This window comes from Lipophrys pholis (genome assembly GCF_963383615.2).
Source record: "Lipophrys pholis genome assembly, chromosome: 3".
Lineage (NCBI taxonomy): Eukaryota > Metazoa > Chordata > Actinopteri > Blenniiformes > Blenniidae > Lipophrys > Lipophrys pholis.
This window is the reverse complement of record NC_137627.1, coordinates 860,079-884,012: the sequence shown is the minus strand read 5'-3', so window position 1 is coordinate 884,012 and position 23,934 is coordinate 860,079. Positions and strand designations below refer to the sequence as shown.

Genomic DNA, 23,934 nt, shown 5'->3' with positions numbered 1-23,934 from the left:
CCCCCACCTGCAGGGAAATGTGGTGAAGTGCGACCCAAGGATCATTTCTCCTGTTCAGAGTCACGGTGGCCTGGACGAGAATAGAATAGAATAGAATAGAATAGAATAGAATAGAATAGAAGAGAAGAGAAGAGAAGAGAAGAGAAGAGAAGAGAAGAGAAGAGAAGAGAAGAGAAGAGAAGAGAATAGAATAGAAATACTTTATTCATCCCAGAGGGAAAATGATTGAAGCATTGCTCCGAACAGATAAGTCCAGTCCAGTCAAGACCTTTATTTGCCACAAACACTCTTACACAGTGTAACATGCAGTGGAATGTGTTTAGCATCGGTTCCACACCTAAACAACAATGATAATAAGAATAAGATTTAAACAAACAAGAAATAAATGTAAAGATTATATATATATATAAACACTACCAGTCAAAAGGGAGATAGAAAGTTAACTATCAAATCACACAGGATAAAAATTTGATAATATTAAATACTAATATGTACAAGAAGAAATGGGTTCAGCTGTGTAGGACCCGAGAGACACTTTAACGGAACGAGACCACCCGCAGGACCCCGAAGACAAGGATTATTTATCCTTTCTGGAACCATTTCATGGACATCGGATCTGCAAAATCAAAAATGTGGAATACCATTAAACATCACGGACCCCCTGAATGTTTGTTCTGCGTAAAGACGCACGGCTGCAGGTTGCGTCTGGAGCTCCATTCATGTATCTCTACATTTCTCACTGTCAGTTCGCGCGCGCGCGCGCGCACACACACACACACACACACACACACACACACACACACACACACACACACACACACACACACACACACACACACACACACACACACACAGCCGTCCAGCGGTGGTCTTTTGTGCCGGGGGATAAAGCAGGCTGGGGCCTCCTGCCACTCACATACGGCTCCCAAATAACTTCCAGCTATGCGTAAAGTGGAGACGTCCCGCCGCGGCGGTGCAGCGCGCTGTACGTGGTGGTTAATAATAGGAGCGCGGTTGTCAAGCTCGTTTGAGGAGAAGGTGGGAGTGTCAGCCTGCTCTCATTGGATCTGTTTTATCCGCGAGTTTCTCATGAAGTGCGAGTGGGAGGAGAATTTCCAGCAACGAAGGATATCAAAAATAAACCCCCCTCGTGTCCAGGGAAGAGCAGAAAGTATAAATACCCCCGACGTGTCCAGACTGCAGCCGTGCTGGTGAGTGGCACAACAAGACGGACGACAACCAACCAACAGACACACTTTGACTCAGCTTCACAGCACTGGGGCAGAATTTATACGTAAAACATCAATTTGAAAATAATTTCTTCCCTTTTGGAGAAGACGCGCCTCTACGAGAGATACAAGACACTGAAAGCTTTTATTCTTCAGCGCAGAAGATGTGTGCCACTTTGCGCTTTGCCTGCGTTCTGCTGTGCGCCGTTAACACGGCACTTGCCTCTCCGTTTGAATCAGAGGATGTTGTACCTGTGCGGATAAACGCCAGAGTCCGCGGGCGCTTCTGGAAGAGAAGCGAGGAGCAGCCGCGGTTCATCCTCAACGCGTTTGGCAGGGACTTGACTCTGAACCTGGTTCCGGACACCAGCTTCATCGCGCCGTCCTTCACCGTGGAGCGCGTCGGCGCTTTGCGCAGCGCCTCAGGTGCTCAACCTGCCCACCACGGATCACTGAACCGGACGCAGGAGAGCGCGGAGCAGCTGAGGAACTGCTTCTACTCCGGCAGCGTGGATCAGGATCACAACTCGGTTGTGGCTGTCAGTTTGTGCTCGGGCATCCTTGGCTCCTTCATCACGGAGGGGAACGAGTATTTAATTGAGCCTAAACTCGGCGGCGGCGGACTGGGGCCAGATTTTGCCGAGCAGCTGCATGTCATCAAGAGGAGGACGCACACCGAGAGCCACACCGTCCCTCTCCTGTTTGATGGCTCGGAGGAGGCGGCCGCGGAGGAGAAGCGCGACGAGGAAAGTTTTACGCACGGCCACAGTGACGCACGGACGGAACCGCGCCGGAGACGCTTTGTTTCCGCGCCCCGGTTCATAGAGACCCTGGTGGTGGCAGACTCCTCCATGACCCACTTCTACGGAGATGAAATAAAGGTCAGACTCCATGAACTCACACTTTTCCTGCACATTCACACAGTTTGATAGGAGCTCAAACAAACCGTTTTGATTCAATTCCAGTTTTTCAGCGTTCAGTAAACAGCCCACTGAAGTGGTCCACTTTTCCTCCTCTGTCTCCCCAACTTTTCTGTTTACTTCAGAATTCATAGCCTAGAAAAGACCTTAACAGGATTTGTGCGTTTTACCTTCTCTTCCTGCTTCATAAAACATGTTTTGGCAAAAGAGGGGGCTTTGGAGGAAATCGGTGGGCTCCCTGTTTTCCTCAAGCTGAGAAACCGGTCAGGCAACAAAAATGCGAGCAATGCTGATCCACATTCCTCAGGACTTGGTCACGATTTGGCAGCAAAAGCTTCAACATCATCCGGGAAGATTCACTACTCTTACATTATCCATTCCCCTCTGTCTTTACCCACTTCTACATATCGTGTATGAAATGGAGCCGGTCGGGCTGTAGGTCAAATCAAACATCCAGCATGTCAGTTGGAAACTCATTTCAGAGGAGGGCTGCACCGTCCTTATATCATCCACAACCTGTCCCGAGCCAGAGAGGAGATTTAGTGGAACAAAAGTAGGACAATCTGTGAGTGTGTCTCATTCTGCACCAGCCAGACTCCATCCAGCCTGTTTGTGTTTAACATGCTGCCCAGCTGCCAAGGCCCTGTGCTGCGTTCCCCAGGCAGACAGGCAGCCGGGTCAGGTGGGCCCACGCCACTCTGATAAACGGCTCCCATGTTGGATTCTCATCAGAAATCACTCATGGGCTGCTTTGGTTCTGCAGTTAGTGACGTGGTGGCTCAAGCTGAGGCTCAGCATGCTGGCGTCTATGTGTGTGTTTGTAAGGCAGCATGTGGAAAAACTCTATGTGGGAATAACTTCATCATCATCATCATCATCATCATCATCATCATCATCATCATCATCATCATCTCAGCCTCTCACTGGGGTGCTCGTTCTGCCTATGCTAATGGTTTGGTCATGAGAAAGTGGGATTTCTGTCAGAGTGAGAAATACACACTATGAAAGTGGGAAGCTAATGTGATTTCCAGGATGATGAAGGGAAGATGGGGGTGTGTTCCGCCCGGAGCTCGGAGGGTGGGTGGCAGTCGGATGAAAATGAGACGATAAAGCAGAAAGAGACAGCTGGGTGCGTGTGTGTGTGTGTGTGTGTGTGTGTGTGTTATATATATATATAGAGAGAGAGAGAGAGAGAGAGAGAGAGAGAGAGAGAGAGAGAATATGCCACAGGTTGAACAATGCAACAACTACAAACATAAACAATGGGAGAACACAGACATTCGTATCGACAGACAATCAAGTTGGGTTGTTCTTACAGCACCATCAACTACAAAACTACCAAGTCCCAGTAGAATATGGAGTTGGGACGCTCTGGGGACAAACATTGTCGTTATTGTCCTCTACTCATACATGTGCAAACAAACTGTGTGGACCAACGCTGAGACGGGGGAATTTTCCAAAAGTTGTGTTTTGTGTCGTGTTCAACAACACACAGTGGCGCTCAGAGTCACTGAAAATGCAACTTTTTGAAAATGGTTCCCAAGGTGGAACTTTTCCCAACTTCTTCGTTATGTAAATGTGTGAAAACACAATGTTTTGAATAGCAATCCATCTTCATCGTCTGTCCGTACGAATGTCCGTCTGCTCCGTCTGTACGCATTTGTGTGTGTGGTTTCACTACAAAAGCAAACAACAGCACCCACTAGTGGCCAACATGAAAAACACACTGTTTTCAACATTTCTGCTGTTTCTATGGAAAAAGACATCATTTTCAAAACATTGTCGTGTCAATCCGAAACGTTTCTAAAGCAAAAATGCAAAGTCGATAAGTTTTGTCTTGAAACATCGTCGAGTAGACGGAACCTAGAACTGTCAGCGTGTTGTTTTGTGTTTGGAATTCGTAGGTTTGCAGTAAATAGACACATATTTCACATCGTTGAGGTTGACCAGCCATTGTTTTGTTTTAATATGTGGACACTTTTTTATTCCTTCCTTTCAGCTGGGTGTTTTTTAAGAGTGTATTTGTTTTCCACGTCTCCACACTGCCTGGTTCTGGTTTGTTGGTTTGCGGGTTGCAGAAATGAGTTTACGAACTTCATAAATTCCAAGAAAAATAAAAACAAATTCCGCACAAAATCAGCCGTCATATTTCGAAACTCTCCACAGAAGTGGTCACAGACGACACGTTCAGATGTTTCCAGTCATTCTTTTCATGCAAAATACAGGGAGGTTTGTGCTTTAGGTTGTTTTATTGAAAGCAACAGGATGCTTGTGCTTGTCAAAGTTTGTTCCTGTGTGAAATAACTGAAACCAAAAGTTGTTTGAACACAACTGCAAAGAATGCGCCAGCTAAGCGTCTTCTCCAGTTAACCTTTCTTTCCCAATACATTCCACTCATTGATTAAAAAAAAAAAAAGGCTGAAATCCAAAGTTCTTGTTTCTGTGTGTGGCTGCAAACTGAAGTGCTGACACCTTTCAGTAGAATGTGTCATTTCAAAGCTCCTGAAGTTGAGTCAGCGCCAGCATGCCTGGCCCGGTCTGCTCCACTCTTCCCTTTAAAGGCCGGCCCGGTGTTTATTGGGCCTGGAGGAGACTCCCAGACAACTTCATGGAGGTTCTTTTCCCACAGCAGCTTCAGACGCACTGAGCATGAATATACAAGCACCCCACACGAACACCGATACGAAACACAGACGTCATGACCCCCCCCCCCCCCCCCCCCCCCCCCCCCCCACACACACACACACACACTTTAAAAACCCACTGCTGTTCCTTTTTTATTGGAAGTTGTCATTCTTTTCCCTCTTAAGGTCTTATGTTTGGAACCTTTGACGACAGTTCAAGTGAATCTTTTATTGTAAAATATTTGACTTGGATCTGCCCGACCTGGACAGGATGAGGTTCAGGGGCCAGACTTTGCTCTAAATGCACAATAACACACAGTAAAGCAGAGAGTATGCATTACAGTAACTGTATTTACTGGAAGCTGATCACACAGAATGAAACATTTTGAACTTCTGTCTCTGTTTATCTTTTTTTTTACTTTTAACTCTGAATCCTGCTGCTTGTCTTGAAGACAAGAACTTTGAAAGTCCCATACATTGTAAATTCATCACCATCACAGTCTCAACATTTGCAGTGTACATATTGTAGAACACCGAGGCTCCGTTTACACAACGAGGTTTCCAGTGAAAAAGTTTTTACATTTTGGTTTCAGAAAAGTTTTCAAGTTTACACGGCAATGTTCTGAAAACAACGTCTATTTCTCCGGAACACTGAAAACGATGTAGTGAGCATGCTGGACTATGGGTTGGTGCTGCTGTTTGTTTTTGTAATGAAACCACACACACACACATGCATGCAGAGAATAATGGTAGTACACAGATATTCCTATGGACAGACGACCGAGTTGGATTGTTGTTACGGTGACTGTCAACTATGAAACCACCAAGTCGCAGGAGAACATGGAGACATGAACCTCTGGAGGGAAACGTTGGCCGTGGTGGGCAGCAGCAGGAGCAGAGTCTCCCACGTCACCAAGGAGACGGAGACCAAGCATTGTCAAAACATCTACTTTTCGCCCGTCTCTATGGAGATGGAGCTTTTTCAAAAACTTCCATCTAGGGAGCAGTTTTCAGAACGTTGTGTTTTCAGTGGCACCGAGCACCAAAAACGCAGCGAAAACTTTTGCGTTGTCACCTGAACTTGTTGCTGCCGCTGTGTAAACATGTAAACCCTGAACGTTCTCGTCTTTCCTCGCAGCACTACATCCTCACCCTCCTGTCCATGGCTGCACAGCTTTACAAACACCCCAGCATAAAGAACTCGGTGAACATGGTGGTGGTGAAGATGCTGGTGGTGGAGGACGAGGACGTCGGCCCAGAAGTCTCCAGCAACGGGGGCATGGCCCTGAGGAACTTCTGCTCCTGGCAGCAGCACTTAAACCCACCGAGCCAGAGGCATCCGGAGCATTACGACACCGCCATGCTGTTCACCAGAGAGGTGAGGCCTTCACACAGCTGTCACATGACCGCCCTGACCTCTGCCATACAACACACTATCGTCTGCATACAGGCTTTTAAACATGGCAAATATCTGCTCTGTGCAAACAATACACCATAAACACCAACAATGGGAAGTTGTTTTTGCTCTTTGGGTAAATTAAGGATGCTGAAAACCACAGAAATGGAAGAGTTGAAGTCTTTCCAAGCTGGCGAACTGTCAATACAGGGCAAACAGAGTCTACTTTATGGATGCGCTAACAGGAAATAAATCCTTAGGGTTTGAATGGTGATTGGCTCGTTCCGCTTTATTTGAGTGCCTTCGTCCATCTGGTATGTACCCAACTGACAAGGTGGTAGCAGACAATACATGAGGCATGAAGCTTCTCTATTATTAAAACTTTACAGCTCAGTGCCCAGTTTGTGGGTTGATTTGATGACAGGCTTCGTTACCGACCTGCCCACCAGCTGACGCCTGGTAGCCTGCCCTGGTGGTCTGCCCTGGTAGCCTGCCCTGGTAGTCTGCCCTGGTAGTCTGCCCTGGTAGCCTGCCCTGGTAGCCTGCCTTGGTAGCCTGCCCTGGTAGCCTGCCCTGGTGGTCTGCCCTGATAGTCTGCCCTGGTAGTCTGCCCTGGTGGTCTGCCCTGGTAGCCTGCCCTGGTAGTCTGCCCTGGTAGCCTGCCCTGGTAGTCTGCCCTGGTAGCCTGCCCTGGTAGTCTGCCCTGGTAGTCTGCCCTGGTGGTCTGCCCTGGTGGTCTGCCCTGGTAGCCTGCCCTGGTAGTCTGCCCTGGTAGTCTGCCCTGGGACAGAGGAACCATGAGTAGAACATGTGGGTTTTCTGAGTGTCTTGCGTTGGATTTGTTTAAGCGTCTTTCAGTCGGGGGAAACAATCATTCACGCACTCCAGGTTTATGTTTGTTTTCCATTTCCGTGGAGACGAGCTTTGAAATGTGGAGGACGGAAGGCTCCTCGTGGATGAGCTAACTTTAGTGCCGCCACAAATCAGCCCTGACATGATGAAGCCACCTCACATGGTCGGGGCGGGAGTGTGCAGCCGGAGGTCGGGGATTGAAAAAGAGTGCAATGCATCGGAGAATCTGCCGCCACCGCTGCCACCGCCGCCACCGCCGCCGCTGCCACCGCTGCGGCTGTTGTTGTTGTGAAACCCCAAACTCACACTCTGACGCCTGTAGTGGAAACATTTCTCCCGTGCATTCGTGTCGTCTCACATTGAGCCGTTGTAGGTCTGTAAATGTGCTTCAGCTCATACATCTCGCTTCACATCCGCACGGTTGCTGTTGTGGAACAAGGTGCACACACACACACACACACACACACACACACACACACACACACACACACACACACACACACACACACACACACACACACACACACACACACACACACACACACTGAGCTGCCAGTACAGATGTCTTTCCAATCATTTCAGACTCGATGGCTTTTTTTTTTTCCTGAGACGAGCCTGTGGATGTTCTTGTGTCCATCTTTTATATCTGAATGTTTCCTTCAGTAGGATACAGATTTTTATTTATAACCAGAGATTCATGGGGGATCGTGAAGCCTTCTTGATTTTAAGAGGCATAACATTTAGTTTTTGTTTTAAAAATAGGTGAGTCAGCAATTTCTTAATTCATGTCACAAAACTACTAAGTTTAAGCATTTACATTGTAAAGTGTATCATTTATTTAAAAAAATTTTTAATTACTATTTAAAAGTTTTAAAATATTGAGGGGCTATGGGCATGTTGAATATTGAGCATCTTGTCTCCAATATACACAAAAATTAAGCTTCAATCAGCAGAGGGAGGTAAAATGGCGCCGCATAAGGCGAGAGAGAAAAATGAATTTGCCCAAACAAAGAAATGTTACACCGAGAGATGCTTAGAACAAAACTTCATCTTAGTAAAGGACATAATTAGAGCTGAATGCATCTTTTGTGGTGAAAAACTGAAGAATGAAAGTTTGAAACTGTTCAAGCTGGAGTATGAATTAGGTACTGGAGTATTCAATAAGAACTCGGTACTGGCAAGTAGCTAAAGGTCAGTACTCGTACTTGTACTCGTCCTTTAAAACAGTAGTATCGGTGCATCTCTACTTATCACAATATTCGACAACATCATATACTCCTGATATCTTTCAACCCTACTGCATCTATTTGACATAATAACGTCTTTTTATCTCTACAAATATTCCAGGCTTTCTCACCATATTCTCTTATTATTTTGAGAAATTTCAGATTGATGAAGGTATTGCTTAATACTACACAGAATGTCCACAACAGCAACCTAATCTGATGTGAATGAAATAGTTTGGATCCAGCTCAAATCTGCGTTTTAGTTCAGGGGGGAATTTTCCACGGCACCGGAGGAGCTGGAGCAGAGGCGCTGAGGTCAAACTGTAGCCGATGGTATGCAGCGCCTCTTCTCTGAGCATGTGCTCATTTTCACTCTTAGTGTTCCACTGACACATGGCGCTTCCTACCGGTACACGCAAATCTCTATTGGTTCAATGTGTGCTGCAGGATGTGCAGGTGCTCCGCTTCAAATACTGACGTTCAGACTGGGGCTGTTACCTTGTGGGCCGTTTGGTATCACTACATGTACATTAATGCAGCACCTGTCAGTGTGGGCAGACTGTTGTTATGGAAGGATTGAAAATGATGACTCAAAGAACTATATTTCTACAAATGGAGTTTGTGATGAAGAGAATAAACAAAGTAACCTAGCTTAGGATAAATAGTTGACAAGGTTAGTAGCTATGGTTAAAGGTTTGGTTTGGTAGCTAAGCTAAGATGAGGTCAACTATTTGGCGACTAGCTGTTGGTGATCTACTGAGTGTAAAGTAACTATACTATTGAACCGTCCGTCTTCTTTAGCTAAAACAATAAAATCATTTTATCTTTGGATGTTTCAGCGGGTAGCGCTAAAGCAGAAACATACAAGTTAAGGAACAAATGACCTTTTAGGTCACTGAAGTCTGAAAAGCGTCTCTTCTGAAAGGCTGCTGTTAGGAACTGTAGATACTCATTCAATGGAAGTAAAGAAATGAATAGATTTAGGAACCCTGTTGAGGGTTACACAGCTGCTGCAACGTCTTGGCAAAAGAAAAATCACAGTTAAAAGAAGAAGAACGAGTTTACCATCATCTGCATAGCTGTTTTTTAACACCGCGAATCATTTTATTTTGTGCTCAACATTATCGCTTGTCCTACATTTAGCACTTTTCTGTTTGCTTGTTTGTGTGTCAGGACATCTGTGGACAGAAGAGCTGCGACACTCTGGGCGTGGCCGACGTCGGGACGATGTGTGATCCCAAGAGGAGCTGCTCGGTCATCGAGGACAACGGCCTGCAGGCCGCCTTCACAGCTGCACACGAGCTGGGTGAGTTCTCGCCGGCCGCCGGGGCGGGCCGGTGTGGTGCCTGACGGGCGGGCAGACGTCTGAACATTGTGTCCTCTGCACCAGGTCACGTGTTGAGCATGCCCCACGATGACTCCAAGACCTGCGAGAGGCTGTTCGGGGATCTGGGAGGGCATCACCTGATGGCTCCTCTGTTTGTCAACCTCAACATGACGGCGCCGTGGTCGCCCTGCAGCGCTCTCTACATCACTGAGTTCTTTGACAACGGGCACGGTAGGGAGTGTTTCAGCTCAGACACCTTCTGCCAACATGGACGGCTGCCACCACACTGCTCTTAGCTGTTTCTCGGGTTGAATGAAACACTTCATCGTCTCCTGAATTAAGACTTTCCTGCTTAAACACGTCGCTCCCCTTAAATTACCGGTTGTAGGGTGAGTTTATCTCGACCCAGATTCCCCGAACCTCTCTCCTCGCCTTCACCTCTGTTGCCCCTTCTTGCCCTTGTTGTAGTTGTATTGTTGCATCTTGTAGTGTTTGTATCACTGTTAGACCCATCAGTGAACCTTCTTTTCCACTGAGTCATACTATGGACTTCTTCCTGTCCTCCGCCTCCTCAGCCAAAAGCAACAGCTGGTGTCAGCAAAATATGGTCTTTATCAGTTGGAAAATGTCTCCAATGAAAACTCATGTGGCTGAGAAAGTTCATTCCAAAGTGCTGATGTCACCGACAACTGCAAACAAATGCTTGTTGAATGTAACAAAGCTCATCAGAGGTAGGGATGACCATATTCAGACTCACAGCATAAAGTTAACCAATCGGTTTTCAGTCAGGACACAACTTGCCTCCAATAGTTTCCCCCTGTTGTCACGCCGCACAAAGAGCAGCACATTTGCCGCTGCCACACTACTGTAAAGTGTGTCATCTCCGTAAACGGTGGTTTAATGGGTGGCTTTGTTCGGTCTTCACAGGGGACTGCCTGCTGGACGTCCCGGACAGCTCTATGCCCCTTCCAAGAGAACTCCCAGGCTCCAAGTACAGCCTGGACCAGCAGTGCCAGCAGATCTTTGGAGAGGAGTTCATGCACTGCCCCAACACCTCGGAGAGCGACGTCTGCAGCCAGCTGTGGTGTCAGGAGGACGGGACGCTGCAGTGCTCCACCAAGAACGGCAGCTTGCCCTGGGCCGACGGCACCCCCTGCAGCCCCAACGGCACCTGCCTCCACGGAGCGTGCATGCCCACCCAGGAAGTGATGCAGCCACTGGTAAGACCGCTCTGCAGCAGAGGTGGTAAACAAACCACATACTGAAAAAAATTCATCTGAAAATTACAGCATTGATACTAATACCAGTATCTGTTATCGGGTCCGATTCTGCACGGAGTACTCGTACTTGCCCAAAACAAGCGGATGAGTATTGCATGATATCATGTGTCAGTAACGGCACAAGCGATTGCCACGCTTCGGAGAGTCTTTGATATTAATGAGAACGACTGCAGATTATGTTCTGCCAAAATATCAAGAGGAGGAGAAAGATAGTTCGTACAACACCAACAACTTCTCAGCAGAGTTTGCTCGATGTCGCTCATTAGTTTTACTGTTCAGTGGATCCAGGAGGGTTTTTACTCCGGGCCGTGCTACATGCTACATGCTACATGCTACATTAACAGTGAGTTGGTGGCACACAGCTTGGTCCTTCAGTCTGCAGTCCACACAGAGCAGTGTGTAGATAGACGCGACGCACTGAGGCCGTGAGGAGGTGGTTCACGGTGATGCATAGCCTTAGTGTATCGTTTGTGTTTGGAGTATGAATTACACTTCAAGGTATTTAATACTTACTCATATTGGTACTCAGTATCAGCAAGTTGCTAAAGGTTAGTACACGGATTTGTACTCAATCTTTAAAAAAGTATAATCAGTGAATCCCTAATTATAACCTTTAAATATTGACAACTCTAAATGTTCCCCTTTAGTTTTGTTGTGAAATTGTAAGAGTACTCCCCAAAAGTGTTCACATTAATTGCCCAACTTACAAAATCTGTCAACTAGTCAAAAAAAAAAAAAAGAACGAATGAATGAATGAGTGAATGAATGAATGAATTCCAGTACTTTACAAGCAACTAATTAGCTGGTTTCCTCTGCTCCATCACTGAGCTCTCAGGATGAGCGCTACTGCCACCTACTGTTCACTTCTGAGTCTCAGTTTTGTGTTCGGTCCTCAACTCTTATAGAAAAAGTATGACCCCCCAGTGGACAAACCTGGGACTGCAGTTTTTAATTGAAGATTTGCAGGGATTGTCACTCTTCACAAGGTGACCTCGTGGGCCGGATTGAAGCCTCTTGTGGGACTTTTGGCTCGTGGACCACGTGGTTTTTTTCTTGGAGTGACTAGATGTTGAGGCAAATCTTCATCCCGTATGTGGAAACTTGAATCAACTCGCAGCAGCCGTGTCCTACGCTCACTTTTAGTGCACTGAGAGGTTTTGTCTCTACCACTCTTGGAACTTGCTCTTTCGATATAAGATCCAGCATTTTGTTGTCGTAAACATATATAATGATATTACACATATACATTTTTGATTCAATCACTCATGACTCAGATCAGAGCTGATCTTCACACACTGGAACAGACATAACTGGGATTGAAAAGAAAGCTGGACTTTTCCATGAACCCGAACATTTTCACTTCCATACATGCAGTTCAGGGTCACGGTGAGCTGGACCAATCAGGTCCAATCTGGCCGGGTCACACATGTTTACACTCACAGCTTTGGTAAATTCAGGGTCACCAATGAAACTTGAATGCATGTTTTTAAACTCGTGGCCTTGGCTACAAGCATCCGCTCAGGCCCGGTTCACCTGGTGGAACCCAGAACCTTCGCTGCGTTTTGAGGCTCGTTTTGGTCCAAAGTCGTTTACAGAGACACGTGAAATTCTACTTTTTGAAAGCATTCAGGCTCCGCGTCCACGTTGATGCCAGCAAGCACTGCTACTGCTACTGCTACTGCTACTGCTACTGCTACTGCTACTGCTACTGCTACTGCTACTGCTACTGCTGCTGCTACTGCTGCTGCTACTGCTACTGCTACTGCTGCTGCTACTGCTGCGACTGCGACTGCGTTTTCCTTTATGTTTGATGAAATTAAAAGAATTCCCTCTCTACCTACCCAACATGCACGCAGATCGAGACAACGAACTTTTGAACAAGATAGAACCATCGAGCAGCTAACAGCCATTTAGTGAAAATCAAGTGAACCTATAATGTATATTGACTTGTGAGCATGTGAACGTTTGAGCTGAAGCTTCTCTTTGCATCTTTGCATTTGCACCTTGTTGCATCTTGCATGCAGCTAATTGCCCTGCATGCTCAGAAACGCTCCGATGAGTCACTTCCTCTGAGTTGCACGGGGACATTTGCAGTAATAAAACTTTGCAGCTGATTTACAGGGAATGTAAGAAAACATGGAAGTGCTTCTCACACACCACTGGGTGTTCTGCTGCCCTGCAGCACTTGACTAAATATCCAATATTTGTCTCTTCATTTTTGAGATATTGACATTTATTTTAATGCATTTCTTCTCAGTCGTACTACTTTTTGATTTTACTCCCTATCATTTTGCCTATGTTCTTCAGTTTTGTTCGTGTTTTCACTTTTTTCTCACTGTTTTGTTTTATAACTGTTACATTTTTCACTTTTTTGTCAATTAATTTTAATTATTGTAGTGATCAATAACATAATACCTGCCCATGCATAATAGTTTTTCTATTTTTCTCTTTTGTATTTTATGGAATAGATCTATAATGTAATGCCTATAATGTAATAAAATAGTAAAAAATATATTTTTTAAACTACCATTGTACCTTATATTTGAGATAGTGCTGCATAGTGAGTATCCATAATCTGAAACATGTTTTTGATCGGCAAACTCCACAAAATCAGCTGTTTTATTTATATACACTATGGGATATATATTACAAGGATTACAGGACAAGTACTTTAGCTACTACAAGTACATATCAAGTACTATGAAGCCTAATTTATACTCCATACACAAACGATATTTGAATTAAGCGAACCACCTCCACACAGGCTCTATGCCACACACACCTCCTGTACTTTGATTATGTGGAGCATCGCTGCTGTTTGAGCCCTGAAACATTTTAGCATGTAGCATGTAGCATGTAGCATGGCTCGCAGTTATGTGCTCAGCATTTAAACTAACGAGTGACATGGGACTGTCTCTGCTGGTCCACATGTCTCTGCTGTTGTAGGAACTCTCTTTCTCCTCCTCTTTATATTTTGGCAGAACAGAATTTACAGTCTGTGTGTCATTCTCATTAATATTAAAGAAACTCCAACCTCTCTACTGCAGTGTTGGATCCAATACCGGATACTGGTATCAGTACCTGTGCCTCCCTATATACTGTATTACACTGTTGTCTGCTTATTATATTTTCAGTGTTTTTTGTTATAGCGTCCAGAGAGAAACCACAACACAGAGTGAACATGCAAACCCAAAGCCCGATTCTGTCTCAAACTCTGAGCAACCACAGTGTAGTCAAAATCAAAACATGCATGACCCATTTTCTAGTGTTGGAGAAGTCCTTAGAAAACCCAGCATCTATTAAAACCACCTGACAAAAAGCTCTGCCGTGTTTAAGATGTTATTTTAGCTTTTATGAGCGACCAGAGACAAAAGTTTCAGTTGGTTTCAGTTTTGACTGTTGGACTGTGGAGGTTTGTCATTATGAACGTGGGACCAGGAGCTGCTAATGCATGAATGAAAAGTGAACAGTTCATACTTTAGATGATTCTCTGTTATTTCACTGATCTGCTTTTTTTAAAAAAATTTTTTTAAAAACATTCATACATGTCAGGGTTGGACTCCCTGATATCTTCTCCTTGTGTTCTGAACACACATCTGTTTATGAATCCAGACGCGTTGGCAGCAGAGATGTTAGCTGGTCCAAACTCATAAAACATCTGGAAAGGACGCCCACACAAGCAAGCAAACACACACACACACACACACACACACACACACACACACACACACACACACACACACACACACACACACACACACACACACACACACACACACACACACACACACACGCGCGCGCGCTCAGTTTTCGCCGTACGAACTTGCAGCATGGCAGGTTCCAGTAGCGGTGAGTGACACATGTGGCAGGAATGTGGGTAGAGGCAGACAGCAGGCGCGTGCCGAACTTCAACACAGATTTAGCCTTGAGTCGCGGCACGCCAGCGCGCTGTGCGGCCGCGCAGCCAGAAGCCCAGACTGCGGTTTAGGCTGAGCAACTGAGATTGTCTTTGGCTCCCAGCGCCAACCAACTCCTCTGATTGCCTGGTGTGTGTGTGTGTGTGTGTGTGTGTGTGTGTGTGTGTTTCCAGATGGTTGTGGACGGCGGCTGGAGCTCGTGGGGTCCGTGGCAGCAGTGCTCCCGGACGTGCGGAGGCGGTGTGGAGTTCTCCTACAGGGAGTGTGCCGACCCGGTGCCCCAGAATGGAGGGAAGTACTGCGAGGGCCAGAGGGTTCAGTACCAGTCCTGCAACATCCACCCATGTGATGACAGCCAAGGTGAGGATTCCTCCGCAAAAAGATTAAAAAGACTGACTCAGAATTCTGAATTTAAGTAGAACCTAATTATTTGTACTAATTTGGTAAATGGTTTTCATTATACAAGCAATTGAATTAAAACACTTTACATTGTTAGTTACAGTCACTCAGTCTCACACACACACACACACACACACACACACACACACACACACACACACACACACACACACACACACACACACACACACACACACACACCACGCTTCTGCATATAGACGGGGGAAGTAAAGGATTAAACCTGCTACCTTGCAATTGAAAGATGACACCACTAGTTTATTTATCACAGATCAGAACATTCCCTCCAACAGAATCCAGACTCCTGTAAGTCTGAGGTCCAGTTTACACCACAACATTTCAAGTGAAAACGTTTTGGTAAAACTTCACGTTTACACGGCAACGATTGGAAAATGACGTCTTTGTTTACATGCAAACAGCAGAGACATTGAAAACACTGTTGCTTTTTTTGTAATGAAACCACAGAGAGAACAGTACGCAGTAAACATTAACAATGGCAGTACACGGACATTGGTATGGACAGACAGCAACATTTAATGAATCTTATAACTTTAAGATTTTCAGGGGGAAAGTATTTCCCGATGCAGAAGCTCCCTTCAAAGAGAAAATGAACCAAACCAAGATTTCCTATTTGTGGTTAACCGGTGAATGAGTGATGACCACTGGAAAGGCTGTTGTGTAACACAGAGAAAACATTCTTCAAGTATTTTAGAATTTTCTACAACATGTTTATGGAGTGTCAATATTTTTCTAAATGAGTTTCTGTATGACTCTTTAGGCCTTTTAGGTCAATATCAGACTCATGTACAATCAAAGCTGTGTCGTTTATACTTGATTGTAGAAGTGGAATTAAATAATAGATTATTATTGGGAGGTGTTTTTTTTTATGGTTCATTCTTTTACTTTCAGATAAAAGCTTCAGAGAGGAACAGTGTGAGAAATACAACAGCCTCAACTACCTGGACTATAACGGCAACATGAAGCAGTGGATCCCAAAATACGCTGGAGTTTCTCCCAGAGACAGATGCAAGCTGTTCTGCAGGGCCCGGGGAAGCAGTGAATTCAAGGTTTTTGAATCCAAGGTACGGTGTTCTTCCTATCTCAGCTGATCAGAATCATTTTGTGTCCGTCATAATTGAATGGACTGTGATAAGCTTGCTGCCTGAAGTTCAGCTTGTTTGGTGACACTTGTGGAGCCAAAGATCAAATTGAAGTTAACAAGAAAGAGCACATAGTGCACAATATAGCGCAAATTTACCGTTATCCACATCAATATGCGCTGCATGCATATCGCAATTTATATTTCTGACATATGCATTTATGACCTGCAAGAGAATTTCAAAATGACTGAAAGAAAAATGGTATTAATCTTGATTAGATCATAGAAAGTGTGTCATTAACTAGTTAAAACTAATTATTGACCAAACTCTTCATACCCGCAGACATTCTCAGAATTGCTACAGTACACATAGTGCTGTGTGTAGAATCTCTCTGACTTTCACAAGTGCGAGTACTTCGTGCAGTATTAGACCCGATACCCGTACCGGCGCATCCCTAGTAAATACACTTTTGCTTACCTTTAACCTCCAATACCAATGACCCACCGATACGCATGAAGGTCGGTTGAAAATCTTATCCAGCAGCTCGTAGTGCCGACATGTTTCCTGACTTTTCAAGACTTTTCATTTGTGGAAAAGTTTGGAGTCGTGAGCAGATCCAAAATGTGATCACCATTTCTGGGATGAAATTGAAGGTTGGTTCTGTGGTCAGATGTTGCCGTTAGTTACCAGAGATCTTTGCTTGTTCGATTTCCCTGCAGGTGACCGACGGGACGACCTGCGGCCCCGATACCACGTCGGTGTGTGTTCAAGGCCAGTGTGTGAAGGCGGGCTGCGACCAGGTGATCGGGTCCAGCAAAAGGGTGGATAAGTGTGGCGTGTGCGGAGGAAGTGGACTCACCTGCAGGAAGATTACCGGGTCCTACAACAGAGCAACGTGAGTGCTCTCCAGAAATGACCAGCGCACGGAGATACAGTGGAACTTGCATGTATTGTTGTTAGGTACATCTGAACCCAAGAGGACTTTGGTCCATATTGAATCTAATAAAAGATTCTGTCGAGGACATGTCCGGGAAATTCTTGAACAGCAACTATACCAATTATATGGCCAACTCTGATTTTGATTGGATCTGATTGGATCAGGTGTTTTAAACAGATCTTTATGCATTATATACTCATCAAGATAAAGTTCACCTGAAAAAGTTTCCCTTTTTGCCCATTGTACTGCAGGTCCTTAGAAAAAACTAGAAACTACTGCAATGCCTCAAAGGAATATCAGATCAATAAATCCCACCTGAACAGGTTGGAAACAGCAAAAGCAGCTGTAACTGTGCCACCGTGTTCCAAAGGAAGATAATCTTACTCCTGATTAGGGACCGCTTTTTAAAGGAAGAGTACGAGCAGCTTTTAGCTACGTGCCGTTATTGAGTACCGATGCAAGTACTCATTAAGTGCCATCACGCCTAATTCATACTGCATACACAAACGATGATGCGCAGTCATGCCTCGGCACCACAGGATTCAATGAGCAGTTAAATTAGTGAGCGACGTCGGGCTGGTGGCTGGTGGGTGGTTAATCCCTTTGTCAGAGTAGCATAGCTTTGAAACAATACCCAAAGCATCCAATAAGGGGGGGGGGGGGCACTTTGCCTACTTTGAAGTTTTCAAAATTAGATTGTATCAGACACTCTCACTGAAATGTGTCTTAACTATTAAATCTGTATATTTCCCCAAATTGTTGTTGTTGTTTGTTCTGAACGTAAGGGTCTGAATCCTGTCTCTGTTCTCTCCGTCAGCTATGGGTACAGTGACATCGTCACAATTCCCATTGGTGCTACAAATATCGACATTAAGCAGCGGAGCCACAGAGGAGTCAAACACGATGGAAACTACCTGGCAGTAAAGAGGGAAGCCGGAGCTTATATCCTCAATGGTAACTACTCCGTGTCCACGGTGGAGCAGGACATTCCTGTGCTGGGTGCAGTGCTCAAGTACAGCGGCTCCTCCACCACACTCGAGAGGATTCAGAGCTTCAGGCAGCTGAAGGAGGCCATCACAATCCAACTGCTCGCTACTGCCGGTGATGCGAACCCTCCAAAGGTGAAGTATTCCTTCTTCATCCCCAGAGACGTTACCTTTAACAAATCCAAGGAAAGGAGCAGCTTGTCGCCCTCCATGCATATGATCCCTCCCTTCGGGATGCCTGACTGGGTTCTGGGAGAGTGGTCCGAGTGTTCCAAGAGCTGCGGCTCCGGATGGTCCAGGAGGAACGTGGAATGCAGGGACAGCGAAGGCTACCTCTCCAGCCAGTGCGACAAAGACTTGAGGCCCATGGACATCAGGCCGTGTGGGGATCTGCCGTGTCCCATATGGCAGATGGGCCCGTGGTCTTCCTGCTCACGAACTTGTGGCCAGGGGGAGCGGCGCCGCAGCATCTTCTGCATAGACTACACTGGGAAGACTGTGGAGCCAGAGAAATGCGATGCCAACAAAGTGCCAGAGCCAGTCTCTGGAGACTGTTTCAACCACGACTGCTTATGAAGAACCAGGTTACCATGAACTTTGAGTGCACTCACCAACTGATGGATTACAGAACTTCACACGCCAGAAACAAGTCCCGGGGCCCCATGGCTGAAGCGGCAGAACCACAACTGGTACAAACGACAAAGAGACACAGAACGACTACAAATACACTCCGAACAGGAGATGCCGGAGGTCCACAAAGAGCCACAACAGGGTCAAGAGAAACACATGACTCCAAGAAGATACAAGATTGAGACTCAAAAAATGTGAAACCAAATCCTGCAACTTCAAATCAAACCAAACCGTGTTTACAGGAAACATCAAGCAAAAACAAAATACCAAGTTTAACTGCATTAATGCATATAATTAATGAAATTGAACATACCAACAGATGCAGGACAACACTAACATGTTTTTCTTTTGTTGAAAATCTGAAAATGATGTTTTTCCTTCAAAAGATACTGTTTTATGTGGTTGGTAGTCGTCTTGTGGGTCTTTTGGGATCTTCCTCGTGTAGGAAGGGTCGTATATGCCAGCGTATGGGGCCCATTGTTTGAATCCATCCATGTTACCATCTTGTTCCATTGAGGGCTAAAACCTGAGTAAATTCATCTTTTGTTGACATTTGACAACCACTATAACAATTTGAAACGTTGGAAATCTACCTCAAGCTGTACAGTGATTTGAAACTGAATTCATCACTGTGTTTTCCTCTTTTTTACCTTCATGAGCTGAATTACAGTCACTTTGGTCTGGATTTATAATAGGAGTTGTTAAAACAGATTCCTACACACTCAAGTTAAATGATGTCAACTCCCTTTGATGTAGATGATATAGTTTGAATGCGGCTCAGCAGATCGGTGGTAGTACTCGCAGTGAGAAGGGTTCTTAGTGGTAGTAGTTCTAAAGATGAGTGAAGACTAGACCAGAGCTGATCAGCGACTTTAAGGTGATTTATTAATCATCTTTCTTTTCTGGGCCAAATGAGACCAAAAAGAATCTTTGTTAACATTAAATTTACTTCATTGATTTAGATTTTTCTTCAGATTCCTCCCAAAATCAACAAGACATGTTCATTGATGAGCACAAAGTACCCATAAGTGTCCTGATCCACTTCTGTGTCAGACCTGGGAGGGATTACACACCAGATGAAGGTATAAATGATCATTCCTTCATCCATCTTCTATACCACTTAATCCTGTTCAGTTCAGGGAGCTGGAGCGAATTCCAGTTGACTATGGGGGAGGACAGGATACACCGTGGACAGGTCTCCAGTCCATCTCAGAACAAACAACCACACACACTCATATTCACACCGAGAGACAATTTAGAGTCACCAAACAACCTCACATGCTTTCCTTTGGACTGTGGGAGGAAACCACCGCACACACGGGGAGAACACGCAAACTCCACACAGGCGAGCGTGCGAACCACTGCGCCACCACGCCACTCATTGTCATTTCTTTTATTATTATTTCTTTTTTACATTTTCTACTGCTCCTCAGAAAGCCAAACTATTTTGACCACCATGACAGTTATGAAGGTAGTAAAAGTGGAAAACCTCCAAAGTGTTGAAGATGTTTTATACCAGTCGCTGTACATGCTCTGTACAGAAGCTAGATGAAGTTGCGGTGTGTGTTTTCTGCCGAATGAGAAGCTTTCCGGTCCCTCTTCAAAAGGAATGAACTTTGTGGTCAGTCCATGGTTTGTCTCCCTGAGTTAGCAGTCACTCACTGTGGAGCTCGGACAACGCCACCAAACCTCAAACACCAGACCTCCACAGAACTCCCTCCAAACCCCTCCAATCCAGCCATTCCCCTGTTATTGACGTAAACCCATGAAGATTACAGCACTGGGACTTCAACGCCTCTGGAAAATGTGCTCTTCTGTGATCTGAGATGAATGTTTGTTATGATCAAAATGAGCATTGTGGTCGGACCACACACCGACGGTTCTTTAGACTAGAAGTGGTGCTTGTAGCCAACATCAGATCACATTCTGATCTGTATGTGTAGGAATCATAGAAACTAAAGCCCTCTTTACACGGCAGCCAATTCAAGTGAAAACGCAATACATATGCTGCTTTTTGGACGACCAAAAAGCAGCAATGGTGCTTAAAGCCATTGAAAATGCGACTGTTTGAGGACAAGCTCCCAAGGTGGAACTTTTCCAAAATGCTCAGGCACCTTTGTCATGCAGACACACAAAAATTACACTTTCTGGAAATGCTCGGGCTTCGGCCCAAGTAGGCGGTGGAAGTGCTGCGAGTAAATGAATGAAGCAAAAAGTTCTTCTGCACGTGCGTGAGTAGATGGACTTTAACAAACATGGCGGCCTCCAGGGTGTCGTGACTCCCAGTCCATCTTCTCCTGAGACTTGGTAGTTTTATAGTTGAGAGTCGCCTGGAATAACAATCCAACTTGGTCGTCTGTCCGTATGAATGTCCGTGTTCTCGCCTATGTTAATGCGTATAGCGCATTCTATTCTGTGTGCATGTGTGTGTGGTTTCATTACAAAAACAACCCACAGCAGCCACTAGTGGCCTGGCATGCTAACTACATATTTTTCATTGTTTCGAGACGTTCATCAATTTTAGAATGCCGCCGTGGAATTGCAAAATTTTTCTGAAATGAAAATGCAAAAATGTTGCGTCTTCACTTGAAACGTCGTCGTGTCAACGAGATCTAAATTGTGAGTTTACACGCCGTGTAAAGACCCGTAGAAAAGACAGAGTGATCCTTACTGATCGGAAAAACCTCCGACAGAGAACTTTCCTCTGCCTCTAAGTTAAATTTGAGCCTTTCTTAGTCTTTGGTGTATTGCAGTGCAGTTGAGACTATTCGCAGTACCACAGTCTATAATACAACAAGTCTTTCTTTGGAGGTGTTAATACTAAGTTCAGTGATAAGCATACTATCCATCTTATGTATGAAAAATAACTAAGTTTATTCATACTTCTTTTGTTATGGCACCATATGGTCACCGTTGTTTTCAGTCTCTTGTATGTATATTTGATTTCTTCATTCCTGTTGTTAATTTACAATATGCTATAAAAGATGGAGTAATAGGCCTATATCCCTTCAGTGAAGGACCATACTTTTCTATTATTACAGCTTCCTTTTAAGCTATTTATTTTTTTGTAAAGTTTTTACTTTTGATGTGTAATTAACTTGGCAGATGCTGCTGTCTTTTGACATTTTTCTTTGTCTATAAATTGGTCAAATAAACACATGTCAATACCTGGTGCTCCATTACTGTGTATTCGCCATGACAACCCGAGATAAACATGTCTAATCCCAATCCAAATAAGCTGGGACAATGTTTTTTTTATGTAAATAAAAATCAATGCAAAAATGTGCAACTCTGCTGAAGTCTTTATTTAATCAAATACTGCTTAATATTGCCAAAATAAAACAGTAGCTCACCTCGTTGTGGTTCATTTCTTTTTTGTAGTTTTCTACACTTTGCAACGTGTGATCGAGAGATTGAAACAGATAAAGTGAAGTTGTGGAAGATCACCGTCCAAGTCCTTACCACACTCCTCATTTCACTAAATCACTACTGAATCAATTCACTAACAGCCAAGTTATTATTATAACATCAGAATTTCTGCTCCTGGTATCTGTAGAGCAGCTGTGAAGACCTTGATATCAGAACTGATTGCTTGTATTGTCAACCAAAAGCAGCTTGTTGTAGCATTGTGACATTTTCTCAACAGATAATTAGTAAACAAAGGAAAGTGGTGAAAGACATGACCGCTCAGTTTAGCTTTCAGATTCCTCAAGTGACTTCAGCATTTTTAATTTTGTCTAATACACAACATACAAATTAGTCTTCCATGTGTATGTCAATATATGCAGTGATGATCTAATCCTAACACAATAATAATCATACTTTATTAATCCCTTGGAGAAATTCTTCTTCTGCACATGAACATAATTTCGGCGATGTCGTGGGCAGGACTATGGCACTGAGGAGCTGATGGGGGCTTAGGGCCTCGCTCAATGGTGACCTGTTTGCTGTGGAACCTCAAAACTGATTCTTTCACCATTAGGTCACGTATGTAAGGTGCAATATCCATCCAATGGAAGCAGTTTAGAGTTCACATCTTGCTAAAGGACATTTAAACCAGACAGGAGATGGAGAATCGGAAAAGCAACCTTCCGATTGAACAACGACCACTTTACCAACTGAGCCACAGAACTCCAAATCCGCCAATCAAAGAAAGAAATTACGGTTTCTTATAGAAACTATTTTCAGTGTAATGTCTTTCCAAAACTGTAAACTCACAGATTGAACATTTTTGGAAATCTACTCTCCATCTTATGGACATTACATTGATTACACAATATGTCTCCATGCTATTTTCCAATCCAAGACCATTGTCCTCCGGGGTATAAACTTCAGTATGAGGATAAGAGACCCAGGGAAGTTGGGCACAACTGACCCAAAAGACTGTACAGGTCGGGTTGGTATGCAGCGATGAGCATGCCATGTTTATAAAGACTCACAAAGACCAGACAGCATAAAACCTGCAGTGTTCAGAACACATACTGCAGCTGGCCCATTGAATGACACTGAAACTGCACTGAAGGTCAGACTGAGGGAATTCCTTTAGGTTTGGCAACTTATTAAAACAGGGTGAGGGACTTTTCATTGGTGGTTTTACAAAGTCACCTCTTTTTACCATGATCATTAAAACTCACACTGGAATGTTCTGGAATAAAGAAACATGAAACAATTCTCAGTGGTGGTTAGGAAACAAAATCAAATAAATATTTAATGTCTCTTTGCCTCTACATTCACAACTGGCTGAGACAAATGTAAACTGTAATGTAAATCACAAAAAATACAACAATGTCATGTTGTCATAGACATCTCAGTGTTTGAGCTGTTAGTTCGTATAATAAAGTAAAGATCTGTCGTAAAGGACCAAGTCATTTAAGTTCATTTATTTGACAAAACATTTGTTACAAAATTACAAGAAATAGAAATTAAAAGCTCAATTGAAATCCTATAAAATGACTAACAAAAATATGGTTACAAGAAATGGAAAACAACAGAGACAGAAATCTGGACAGAAAACTTCCAGAGTAAGATAAAAAACACAGAAAAATACAGAAAACACCTCAAAGGAGAAACGCGTACATAACAACTATCTACAA

The 23,934-nt window shown here is 44.4% G+C and overlaps 1 protein-coding gene across 1 annotated transcript; it reads left to right on the top strand.

Annotated features, from left to right (window-relative positions):
• The first annotated feature begins 1,161 nt into the window (after positions 1 to 1,161).
• On the top strand, positions 1,162 to 22,112 carry LOC308107679 (A disintegrin and metalloproteinase with thrombospondin motifs 8-like). Its single transcript, XM_080460146.1, has 9 exons — positions 1,162 to 2,110; positions 5,912 to 6,151; positions 9,421 to 9,553; positions 9,638 to 9,805; positions 10,502 to 10,794; positions 14,945 to 15,131; positions 16,098 to 16,270; positions 17,008 to 17,183; positions 18,043 to 22,112. The coding sequence occupies exons 1-9, from the start codon at positions 1,394 to 1,396 to the stop codon at positions 18,785 to 18,787; spliced, it is 2,832 nt and encodes a 943-aa protein (XP_080316272.1). The 5' UTR covers positions 1,162 to 1,393; the 3' UTR covers positions 18,788 to 22,112.
• Positions 22,113 to 23,934: the final 1,822 nt, after the last annotated feature.